The sequence below is a fragment of the Ananas comosus genome, linkage group 16 (genome assembly GCF_001540865.1).
Source record: "Ananas comosus cultivar F153 linkage group 16, ASM154086v1, whole genome shotgun sequence".
NCBI classification, from domain to species: Eukaryota; Viridiplantae; Streptophyta; class Magnoliopsida; order Poales; family Bromeliaceae; genus Ananas; species Ananas comosus.
Window position 1 is genome coordinate 10,828,312 of NC_033636.1, and position 12,244 is coordinate 10,840,555.

Here is a 12,244-nt window from a genome sequence, read left to right on the forward strand (position 1 = left end):
ACAGTTGATGCACAGCTGAATGGGCTTTTTGACTGTCGTTATCGTTGGTTAGTATGAAACTCATCATCCCCAAAAAAAAAAAAAAAGAAGAAAAGAAAACACTATCTTTTTGTTCTTCTTTAGGTTTCAAAAACTTATATAGATGTACAGTTTGCAAATTATTTGGCAATTGCGGATAAATTCAGTTGCCTGATTTTTTTTTTTTTTTTTTTTTTTTTTTTTTGGTTTGAGTTAGAAAGAAAGGAGAGAAAAAGCACGAATCTTGCACATGAACCTGTATATATATGGGGAGAAGTTGAGGACGAAATCCCGATAAGGTCACCGTAGCGTGCCTCCCCGCTCATCAAAGATGCGACTCCTCTTTGAAGTGAAACGAGACTAATAAAACTGAAAACTTTCCGCTTTTGGTTAAAAAACGAAACGACCCAAAAATAGACTAGTCAAGCCGAAAATAGACTAGTCAAGCCGAGGACTCTTGAACAGCCCACCTATCCACAGCTGGACCGCTTTAGGCCCATTGGGCTGCACTTTGTGAGGCCGAGATCACAATGGGTGGACCATGCGGCAAAGACGCCTAGCACACAGATTAATGGGCCGGCTAGTTTTAAGTGGGCCTTGTGCTAGCCCAAATTCTCATCCATAAGTCTATTTTTGGACACTTTGGTTTTTAGCCAAAAATAGAAAGTTTTCACTTTTCAACGAGCAACCAACCCAATGTGCGAGTGCGGGGCTTCGTTTATACTTTAGAAGCGAGAGGCTGACTTTTGGGCCCCACATCAAAGGACACCACACGCCAGTTACCAAAAAAAGCATGTACGTGGAATACCGAAAGACTAAGACTTCAGTTAAACCGAACAGAACCATCGTTTGCGTTTGTAAAAAATCTTTAATTTATTTATTTAGAGTTGAATCAAATAAATTAAAGTGAACAAAACCATTGTTTAGTCTACCAAAATCTTCAATTTATTTACTGTAAGTTGAATCAAATGAATCAAAAGTTAAAGGGTTGGGAGATGAAATCATGGGGTGAAAACTGCATCAAAATTTCACTGCAGAACATGAATCCAAACACATAATCATGGTGTATGAAAAATAAACATTGCACAATGATAGCACAAACTTCTGATTACACTGAAAAATCGAGATAAGGCGTCACAACGGGAAAGACCGCCCATCTCTCAATAAGCTGAATCAATCCATTCCACCAAACACCCGCTTCCATGAATGAAACAACACAAACTTACATTGAAGCCACAAATATTTCTAAGAAGGAACACTGAATAAATACACCACATGCTCCCTAAAACAAACTGGGATCAAAACCACAAATATTTCAAAGAAGAAACACTGAATAAATACACCACATGCTCCCTCCAATTACATTAGTTGATCAGATCGAGCATGGGTATCTTTGGCTACATCGACAAGCTGATTATCAAAGCCATCAGCGAACAAAATGGAGAGAGCAGCAAAGATTTTGGGGAAAGCGAGAGGGAGAAAATGAAACACCATCGAAAGAAAAGAGGAAAAGAAACATTGGGCACCTATGAGGGTATACATGTTAGAACGAGCAAGTTAGTTGGCTTCATTGAGCTTCTTTCTCTCCCGTTAGAGCCGAGTCGAGCCAAGCTGAAGCCAAGGCTTGGATCTCAGGTACCACGTCCAATTGTATATGTAAAGGAGTGACAGTTATCTGTACATTTGCAAAGTGAAATAGCGGTTAACAAGCAATTTAGAGCGAGAGAGAGAGAGAGAGAAAGAGAGAGCTTACAAAGCCATCCTCTAAAGCTCTGAAATCAAGATCCTCATCTAAATCTTCCTGTTGCTTGTCGAGAAACTGCACATAACAGGAAATATCAAATTTCTGTACCTTTATGAGCAGAAAAATTTTGAATAACATCAACAGTTAAAATTTCATATAGGAGATCAAGAGGCGAGGCGCTAAAATATTTTCTCTTCTCCAAAGAAAAGTTTAGTAGGAAGCCTCTAATGAAGTTTGCCTTCAACAATTGTGTATTGCCTCAAGCTAAACACAAGCCCTAGTACTACACTTATACAATAACATAACTGTACTTTTCCCAGAGTACAAAAGTTGCATAGGTATCTACTCACAGGGTTTGAGAATAAACAATCTTTGAAACATGTAAAACGCTACCTCTAACCGGAAGAACTTCTTCACGACTTCTCGAGTCTCTGGTTTTCCAGCTGCTGCCACAGATTCTACTTCCACAGTTTTCCTTTGAGCATTTATGCGACGTGCTGCTCCCTGAAGAAAATTGGAAATTGAGTGATGAGAAAGAGTTATTACAAAAAAGCTCAATTTTAGAAACGGCAAAAATCCTCAAAGTCCATAGGGCACACGAGGGTACTAACAGCTGCAGAAGCATCCTTCCCAAGTTGTGCAAGCTGAACACCAAGGCTTTGATGCATAGACATGAAATGCGCAGCAGAAGGATTCCTGTTTGCTGTGATAGCCTGCCAGTTAGGAGTCAATTTCCAAAGACTCTGTCTGGTTAACTTGAAGCCCTGCAGAAGAGTATAAAAAAGGCAGAAATGAGATAAAAGCCCAAACCCCTAACCCAATAAACAAAAAGTGGGGTGGGCCCTGGTATAGCTTTAGTTAAGCAACAATCATTTAATGGAAGCAAGATCATTTTGCAGATAAGTATAAGAGCAAACTATAGAGGAATACTACTAATTGTTGCCATGCTGAATACCGAGCAATTCTCGCTCTTCTAATTCCGTACTCACTTCTACAAACTTGCCTTAAGCTAGAGGATGCAGTTCCCATATGGCACTATCCACTTAAGTAGCATCACTTGATTGGTGATGCCTTCGTCATTTTCAATCAAATTATACCTCGTGAATGTTCCCTCAACTTAGCAAGGAAACATGCAATCAAGTAGAGAAATAATCATATGTCCTCTAGAAAATGAAAAAGAAGGTATGCTTTCCAAGAAAGGGAAATATGCTACTCTGAAGATGCATACCTTGTTAGCAGAAGGGAATCTGGGAATTCCTATGTTTAGAATACAACTTCTAGGGAAAGATCCCTTTTCAATATCTCTAATAGCTGCCTGTATCAATGGCATACAAATATCAACTGCATCCTTGAAATCACTTTCTTGACTTTCATCCTTCTTCCTAGTAAAGTTTATCAAGTTCCAACATTAAGATATTCGAGCAGCATCAAACAAACAATGAACATGAAAAAGAACACATTGTTTACCAATGCAAAGAGATACACAGTGATGGTATGCCATGCATTAAAGCTTCTCTAGCACCAGCAACAGCACCAGAGTAGAAGCTGCATAAATTTCCACAGCAGGTAAGATTGCCAGGGCCCATTTTACCAATGTACCAACAACAACTCAATGGACGCAGGAAAGAAGCTGGGAGTGATATTAGCATAGCACATACTAATAGCAAAATAGAAATATAACCTACATATAGTGCACCCTATCGATTTAAAGAAAGAGGTAAGTTCACCGATCAACATGAAAAAAAAGGAAGAAGAAACAGTACACACATTTGATGTCCGCAAACTGATCCACTGTTAATTCCACTGATCACCTGAATAGAAAATTGAACATTTCTAATTATAAAAGAAAATAGTAAATGACTGCAAACTTCAATGTGCTTTTTGTCTGAGTACATACCAGAGCTGGCCTAGACCAAGAAAATAAAGCCCCAGATAACGCCAAAGAAACACAATCAGCTGGAGTACCTGTTTATCAATAATAATGATAGCCACCAATTTATCACTCCAATACTTGGAATTTCCTTTCTAACTAAAGTATTAGTATCATAGAAAAGCTCATTAATGGCATCCAAACCATCTTACTTTTACATCCGCAAGTAGGAAAAGTATCAAAAAATAAGCTTATAAGATAAAAACTAAAAGAAAAATGAAGGGGCACATTACCTGTAACCTCGAAAGCTTTGGCACCAGTAATCTCCACAGAGGTTACGGCAAGGGTCTCCCGAATGGTAACTGAATGAGCCGAAGCTGACTTGTTCCTACAAATTAGAGGAAACTTTGATCAGTCACGACCAAGAACACAGCCAACTTTATTAGTTACCATTGCTAAGAACTAACAAGTAAAGGGCACTCAATCAAGCGAAGCACAGATGGATCAAATTAATGTGCTCATTACCGAAAGAAGAAAATAAGAAACAAAAACACACAAAAAAAGGGCAAATCACAATTACATTTTTGAATCAAATGGTAAAATTGAGAGAACGAAGCAGAAACCAGAGCGAAAAGTTGAAGCAGAAGAAGAAACCCTACGATTCGGGGGCGCAGACGCTGACGTCACACTGCCCCCCGCGAACGAGGGCCTCGACGAGGGAGGTAAGCCCCGGCGATCCGATCCCGTCGGCGTTGGTCACGAGGACCACCGGCTTTTCCACCTTCTCCGATCCATCGCCGGCCGGATCGGACTCCGCCACGGTCGCCTCGGCGGCGTTGGAGGGGGCTCCGGTCTCCTCCTCCACCTCCGCCTCCGCCTCCGACGACGGCGTAGGTTTCGTTTCCCCAGTTTCCTCCCCATCTCCGCCGCCGCTCCGGCCTCTTCCGATCAGCACGCTCTGTAGATTGGCGACGAGCGATGCTGGGAGGTGGTTGCTCCTCCCCGAATCCGGAGTGGTCGTCATTGGCGCTGTTGGAGAAACCCTAATTGGAGAAGGAGGAAACCCTAGTGTGAAGGAGAAGGAAACGAGGGAGGAGAAGAAGAAGAAGAAGAAAGGAAGCGGGAGGAGAGAGAGACAGATTCTAACAATGCGATTAAGGAGATTAAGAGGAGAGAGAGAGAGAGAGAGAGAGAGAGGAATGAGTCGGGGTTTTCCGAGTAAGAAGGAGCGAGAAAGGGGGGAGAGAGAGAGAGAGAGAGAGGAGACAGTGTCTCAGAGTGATGTATATAACACGGTATTAATGTTCTAACCAATGAAATCTCGACACGTCACGCAATTTTTATTATTCTAAGCTATTATTCCCGATTCCCTGAAGTCGGTGTCCAGGAGGTGTTTCGCCACCGGCTTCTAATCTAGGCGCCATTACTGAAGCCTGCATTTGCAGGTGCGCCAGTGCCGACTTTAGTGATAAGGTGTTTCGCCCTTGCCCCCACTAGATCTACGAAATTTAGCAGCTTGCACGTGTGATTTGCACCAGCAACACAGACCAACAACTATCGCGCCGCGACTATCGGGGCACGAACTCAGTACATATTTTGGCAACATAGGATTCTTCCACCACAGACTAAATTCCAAACCGGCAAGATGATTTGACATTACTGACATTTGTTTGCATGTATTATACTGAAGTAGTAAGAATATGAGAGTTGATTATGCTCTCTACCTATTGCACGTTCTAATTCTGCTATCCTTACTAATAATAACGTTTTGATATAAAATCTACCATCCAACTGACTTTCAAGTAACCGATGCTGCCCAGCGGTAGACGACGGCATATTAATAGCCAGTTACTGGAAGGTGAATTGCAAGTCTGTGAGTGTAAAACCATGAAAAACAAGGAAGAAATTAGAGGGAGGTGGAAGGGAAATGAAACTTTGAACTTGACGACAAGAGTGGAATGTGACAGTTAATGAGCATGAACTGTAAGTACTCCCATGTGAGTGGTTGCAGTGATCATGTGATACTACTTTGTGACTTAGATGCTCATAGCAAGGCAAAAACCATTAAGCTAGGAGACTTTGAATGGGTCAGTGTTTGATACGGAGCCAATAATTACAAGAGTCTCTATCCATCTGCCCCTCCTTGTCTACAACTATGCCAGCATCTTGCATGACTTCAATTATTTAATGAAACAACAACAGTATCCCTCCACACTGAGCATAATTGAAGCAAATAGCAATGAAAGAAATGTCGATGGGATCAGCAACTAGTATCTAACATTTCAGCGAAAAGCCACCCCTATTTGTTGCACAGAGACAAACCCCTCCTTACAAGTAGTCACCTTTCTGATGGTATGAATAGATCTGAAATTACGGGTGACAGGTAAATTCCTTGAATCTGATAAAGCAAATTCAATGATTTTGATCCACCTGTAGTAAATTTTGATTTGTTAATATCACTTTACGATTGACACCCACCCATAAGTTATGATTTCAAAGTGTTAGGAAGTCTGAAAGAGAAGTTGTTCTCTTGGTTACTGAAAGCCAGTAGTTACCCTTTGCCATTGATGGAGGCATCCTTGATCGAAAAGATTTAGAGCTTATCAGCGAGCATCTCAAGCCCTAGAGAAAGGTAAAGTCCAGGAGAGATGATAGAATAGTCTGGAAATATGCAGCAATGGACCACAACAGAAAAGAGTAAGAAGTAACTGGTCCCACTTATCTGGAAAGCAGTCTTTGTCTACGGTAAATGGAGCACTCAGAAATGTTGCCTTCTCGTGTGATAGTATGAAAAAGGATGATGTGAGAGCTTCTTCACAAGTTGATAGGCTGGAAGAAAGATTTCAGCTTCTAAAAGAGATTCCTTTTGGGCAACAACAGTAAAAGGATAAGAATTGCAGAACAATAACACTATTCAGGATATTAGACAGCTAACCAAAATTGAGCCCTTTTTTCAGTGGAACTGAGATTTCTTCCTACAAAATTAGATATCTATATTTCTATGTCAAATATCTGTTGTTAAACACTAATAGAAGAAAAAGGGAAAAAAAAAAGAAAGATCAAAGAATAGAGCTGCAAGCAAGGACATTCTAGATCCTTAATTTAAGTTGTTCCATGCTCTCCGTCGCTTAGAAATACATGGTGCATTAACTTCAAAACACCTTTGTTTATTTAGATAAATAAAAGAAAATTGAAGGTATGGAAAGCTGAGTTTAATTCCATTCCTCTTTGTTTGTTTGTTTCAGGACAGTAAAATTGAGTGACAAGAATAAATAAAAGAATCACACTTAAATAATTTATGGGTTTCTATTGGATATATCAAGGTTGAAGGTGCCGCCCCGTGCCGTACGGCACGGGGCGTGCCGTACCGTGCCCCCTAGAAGGGGGCACGGTACAGGGGGGTCTCTTTTTTTTTGTTCTCTGGAATACAGAGCCTTCGCCCGGCCATCTATATTGCCTTTTGTTCACTTTTCTTTTATTTTTTTGATATTGTGTTGTCTTTTTGTCAACTTTTTTTTTTCTTTTTGGCTGATGCCTTTTTTTTTTTTTGCCTTTTGGCTTTTTCTTTTGACTTTTTCTTTTTTCTTTTGTTAAATTAAAAATTATAATTTAACTTCTTATTTAACAATATAAAAGCAAATTTTTAGTTGATAAATCCGATCCATACCGCGGGGGGCTTCGCCTCCACCACAGACATCCATTTTTTCTTCGCAAATCATTTTGTCAAAATTTGTCGCACCGCGAAGTTTTCGATGAATCAGGGGAACAAAAATTGATCTCCTAAACAAATTTTGATTAGATATTTTTTAAAAGAATAAAAAAAATATGGATGTAATTGCGGTACTATTCTCGTTGTTCTAGTTATTATATACTTCCTAATCGAATCAATATATAGATTTTGAAACGTTTTTAGAAAAAATAAAATTTTCTATCATTTTATCTGTTATAATTTTTTAAATTATAAAAAAATTAAAAACAAAAGAATTTTCAATTGTTACAGCAAGTATAGTTGTACTTTTCAAATAAAAAAAAATAAAAACAAAAGAATTTTAATTTATATTCTACATCAGGTATAGTTGTACTTTATATACAAAATGCTTACATGCATGTTAATTGATGAGTATAATAAGCTATACATAGCAAAAATTAATAATAACTTGCCTAAATCTTTCAAAATAACATTATAAAAGCTTACTGGAACCAAAAAAACTTAAATAAATTCGTGCCAAAGCGTGCCAGTAGGAGGTCGTGCGTATCTGTCGGCACGCAAGCGTGCCACGTGTCGGCACGCAAGCGTGCCCGTGCCGTACCGTGCCAAGGACGTAGCGGCACGCCCCCGTGCCACGGCACTTTAAACCTTGGGATATATATATAATCATGAATTTTATCTACAGAATTTACAGTATAGAGGTGAGGGAATAAGATAATAGATACCCGCATTTTAACATCTAGTCAAAGGGTTAGAAAAAAATATGCAAGGCAAACAGCAAACAAGACTACCTGCCTCTAGCTGCCACCACAGAATAAGAACTCCTCTAAAATCTTAGAGGCTTCTGAAACTTCCCTTGGGAGGCTTTTTGAACTGGGGGTTACAGAAGGCTTACATAAAAAGTTGTTATCCTTCATGTCCTCCTTAATAAATGGACGGAAAACAGCTTTTTGTTCATTGCCGACTTCGCTGATTCCACGTCTCTCCAAGACCAAGTTGCTCTGCTGCTTATTGCAGCTTTCTAACTTCCCTTTCCCAAATGAAAGAAAGCGTATACCCTTTGGTATTTCTGTGGGGGCTTTTGTAGACTTTATTGAGGAACCCACTGAATGCTTTTGGTCAGATCTTGTGCTAGAAGCTACAGTTCTGGGCTCAACAGAAGGAACTGCGGGAATGTTCTGAATGCTACTTTGCTTTCCTGAGTTCAATTTTTCTGTTGTTGACGGAGTATCAGATTTCCTGACTTCTGATGTTAGAGACAAACCTTCGCTGGCTGGGATCTGATAATGAATACAATTTGTTGTGATTAATGCCATTAATGAAGTACAACAAGCATTTATGTTAGAGGTATTCACATATATTCTATAAAGCATATACCCTTGCAAAATTATGTATTTTTATATAAATCTGTGGAAATGTGAACTTTTTCATATGCCCTCAAAACATTAATTTTTTAAACATTCCCTTGCACTAAAAACATATCCCTCTCCATGAGAAACTTTATCTCACACTAAACTAATTTTTGCCTATGACTTGGATGACTGCCCAAGTAATCCAACTTGAGATTTCTGTATTTTGTTACGAAACTGCACTTACGAAGGGCATGTATGAAAATACTTGTTTTGGAAACACTCACAGGTGGATAATAAAATTTGCAGGGACATAAACATAAAATACCCAATCAAGTTACCTGGTCAGATAGAAGTAATTCTGCTGAATTTTACGAGGATAAAATCTGAATTTTAAGAGATCAAGACAGATAGATAAAGGATAACAAGGGCAAAGAAACAACATACCTTATGTGAGAACTTGCATTTATCTCCTCTAATACACATGCCTTTGGAAGAGAAGTTGTGACAGGGGTACTTGGAAAGCTCATGATCGAAAGGACAGTCTTCCCCTTTCAAGCAATTACCACACGCAAAATGCTTGCATGGCTGCAAATAAACAAGATCAGAAACATGATCAAGGAGAGAATTACAGCTAAAATACCAAATGAAACAATAACATTTAAGCCAGATGCAAGTAACTAAGTCGATGATATGCTAAAGCTCATATGACTTGTCACAAAAACAGAACAAAACGTGTAAACATAAGCAGTGACAAATGTGTTTCAAGACCTAGATATCAATGCCTGCACATCAATAAATATGTGCTATTGTTAAGACATTCAACCACTAGGAAGAACTGATGACAAGAGCAATCACTACAATAGATAAGACGGTAATGAGATACTAAGAAGAGTGATACATACCTTGGATTTTGTCAGAGGAGTTGTGTCATGAGAAAACTTGCAGAGATCACCCTGGAAAAGAGAACTGTGTGAGAAAACTGCTATCTTGAAAAAACTTTTGTTCGTCACAATAAAGAAATAGGCAAATTTAACCTCTAAGAAATTTGATAGATATATAGAAAGGACATAATCAATGCTATTCACTTTTCAAAAGTAGCTTATCTCTAGCTTATTGAGAAGAAAAACATAGCGAAATAATAAAGAACTAACCTGCTGACATCTTCCCTTCAAGAAGAAGCTGCAGTATTTGACTACTTTTGGCTTAACTATTGGCTGCAATTTCAATCTCCTTACTCCTTGTGCTCTCTCTTTCTGTGCCCTCTTAATTCGTTTGGCCTTCTGCAAAACCATTTGAAAGCAACATGTTTTAATGCTAAATGATCTGACAAAAGTAACGACTCTTTGATATTTCAATATCGAGTTATTGAACTTAAGCAGGCATAACACATGATAACTAAAAAAGTGGAGAAGCAGCTCAGACCTTTTTCTTAGCTTTTCTTTCGTCGGTCAAAGTACGTTTTCTCTTCTTCTCAACTTTAAGAGGCTGCAAGAGAAATCAATGCAAGCAAAATATCATCACCCCATGAAGAAAACCAAACAGATGAAGACAAGGAAACACTAAACCAGATAAATGCAAATACAGATTAAAACCTAGAGATACATGAAACATTTCAAGGCTTTTCTGAAAAGAAAAACTTTGGAATCCTAAGAAAAGAGGAATGCATTAAACAACAACAAAAAGTTGAAAGAAAGATCGACCACATTGACTGCTTAATACCAAGAGATGGACAAAAGAGTCAATCAGAATATGAGAACTTGAAGATAATAGATATTTGTAATGCTAACATCAGTCAAAGTGTTTCATCTGTGCATATGAGTGCGCCTATGATTGTGCACTATGTACAATCTTACCTGCTCAATGATTGAAGCACCCTTGTTCTCACTTGCTACTTTCTCAAAATTTTCTCCTGAAAGGTTCAGAGCAACCTGTTCAGCAGCTGTGCAACTAGCATGCGCTTTCAATACACTAGTCTCATCTCCTTTACTTCGTAACATGAAAAATCTATCATTTCCCAATAAATGCCTACCCTCATTTGACCTATCGTCAAAAGAGACAGCCAACTCGCCCTCCTCGCCGTTAATTTCACCTGCCATGACACAATCATTACAAAGTTTGATGTTAGAATAATAAGTCAAACAACTATCATAATAACCCTTACTAACAAAACAACCGTCACCTGCATCTTCTTCAGAGTCCCGATCGCTCAAAATTTCATCTTCGTGAACTTCATATAGATCTTCGTCCAACTCCTGTGCATCGTCTGGAATTTCTCCTTCCTCAATCTCTTCATCATCAACCAGACTCACTGCTTGATCTGCCTGAGTCTGATTAAAATTCTCCAACTTAGAAACATCCATTACAAGTTCCAAACAAGAGTTAGCCTCCTTTTGCATTATTTCTTCAGGTGTTTCGTTGTGAGTTTCACCATTTAGACATTTAATCCTTTCTTCTTCCTCACTGCAGTGCTGTGATTCCGAGGATGAAATGATTTGATTTGGCTTCGCAAAAGAAGGTAATTCATGTTTAGAGGCATCTGACTCACCGTGTTTAACCTCCTGCGCCTTCAGGGAAAAACCAAGATCACATTGGTCGTTTTGTGTACAATCCTTTTGTTGTTTCAGTTGATCAACCAAGCTTGATACCTGATCATTAACATTCTTCTGAGTCTCACCACAAGCAACAACAAAATTTCCATCTCGTTTCTCACCACTTTCTAATCCATTAACTGAGCAAACCACATCATCACGAGCATCGATCAACCCAGAGAAGTCGGAGATGAGATCATTCAAAAGGGCATTATCAACACACTCACCATTCTCCAATCCTTCCACCATGTTAGCGTCCTCACGCTGTAAACACTCTTCCACGGATTGCAACACTTCATCTTTACACATCAACCCATCCCCACTCAGCGAATCCTCGCCCAAAACCATGGTTTCATCGGAAGTTCGATCCAACTGAGGGCTCTCACGCTCCTTAAGCTCGACTCTACCACCCTCGCTACTCTCATCTCGATCGAAGGTCGGCTCTTTACCAGCCAACGAGATCTCCCGCGCTTCGCGAAGAGTAGAAGCAGGATCCGAGCTAGGGTTTGCATCTTCAGGAGGATTTCGAGGGGGATTGAGAGAGAAGTCGAGGCAATGAGAGAAGATGCGGACGAGGGTGCGGTAGGAGGCGCTGTCGAGGTGGGATCGTCGACGGGTACCATGAACGAAGCTTCTCATCCGAGGGTTTAGGGTTTGGAGGTGGATATCCGAGGTGGGGAGCGGGTTCGCCATGGGATTTGAACCCCGACGAAGAGAGAGAGAGAGAGAGAGAGAGAGGAAAAAAGAGGGCTAAGGCGGCACAAAGGGGTCGCCTTGAACCGGTTCGGTTCGCTTTAATCGGCTAAGACGGAGCCGAACCGGAAATTCCGGTTTTCAGGAAAAGAATGAAGTTTTTGTTTGTTTGGTGGTTAAAATTTATTTATTATTATTTTAAAATAATTTAATATCATATAATATTAACTAGATATATTACTCTATTAAAATTAATTTTTATTAAACTAT

General features: G+C 39.5%; 2 protein-coding genes across 6 annotated transcripts; both read right to left on the reverse strand.

The window, feature by feature from the left end:
* Positions 1,085-4,808, reverse strand: LOC109722194 (5'-nucleotidase SurE). The gene is made up of 10 exons (XM_020250121.1): positions 4,292-4,808; positions 3,926-4,020; positions 3,660-3,727; positions 3,530-3,573; positions 3,230-3,307; positions 2,991-3,144; positions 2,374-2,526; positions 2,156-2,266; positions 1,772-1,837; positions 1,085-1,693 (listed from the first exon to the last, which is right to left on the reverse strand). Exons 1-10 carry the CDS (start codon positions 4,654-4,656, stop codon positions 1,586-1,588), a joined length of 1,242 nt encoding a protein of 413 aa, XP_020105710.1. The 5' UTR covers positions 4,657-4,808; the 3' UTR covers positions 1,085-1,585.
* Positions 5,110-12,105, reverse strand: LOC109722190 (zinc finger CCCH domain-containing protein 7). 5 transcript variants are annotated; one of them, XR_002219404.1, is made up of 9 exons: positions 10,873-12,104; positions 10,547-10,782; positions 10,116-10,178; positions 9,845-9,973; positions 9,596-9,646; positions 9,138-9,278; positions 8,133-8,621; positions 6,188-6,495; positions 5,110-6,062 (listed from the first exon to the last, which is right to left on the reverse strand). XR_002219404.1 is itself a non-coding variant. In XM_020250114.1 (8 exons), the coding sequence occupies exons 1-7, from the start codon at positions 11,972-11,974 to the stop codon at positions 8,139-8,141; spliced, it is 2,205 nt and encodes a 734-aa protein (XP_020105703.1). In that variant the 5' UTR covers positions 11,975-12,103; the 3' UTR covers positions 5,110-6,461; positions 8,133-8,138. The 5 variants fall into 5 exon arrangements, 3 of the variants coding, with proteins under 3 accessions (XP_020105703.1, XP_020105704.1, XP_020105702.1); XR_002219403.1 differs by having other exon boundaries at positions 6,188-6,461; positions 10,873-12,103; XM_020250114.1 differs by having other exon boundaries at positions 5,110-6,461; positions 10,873-12,103.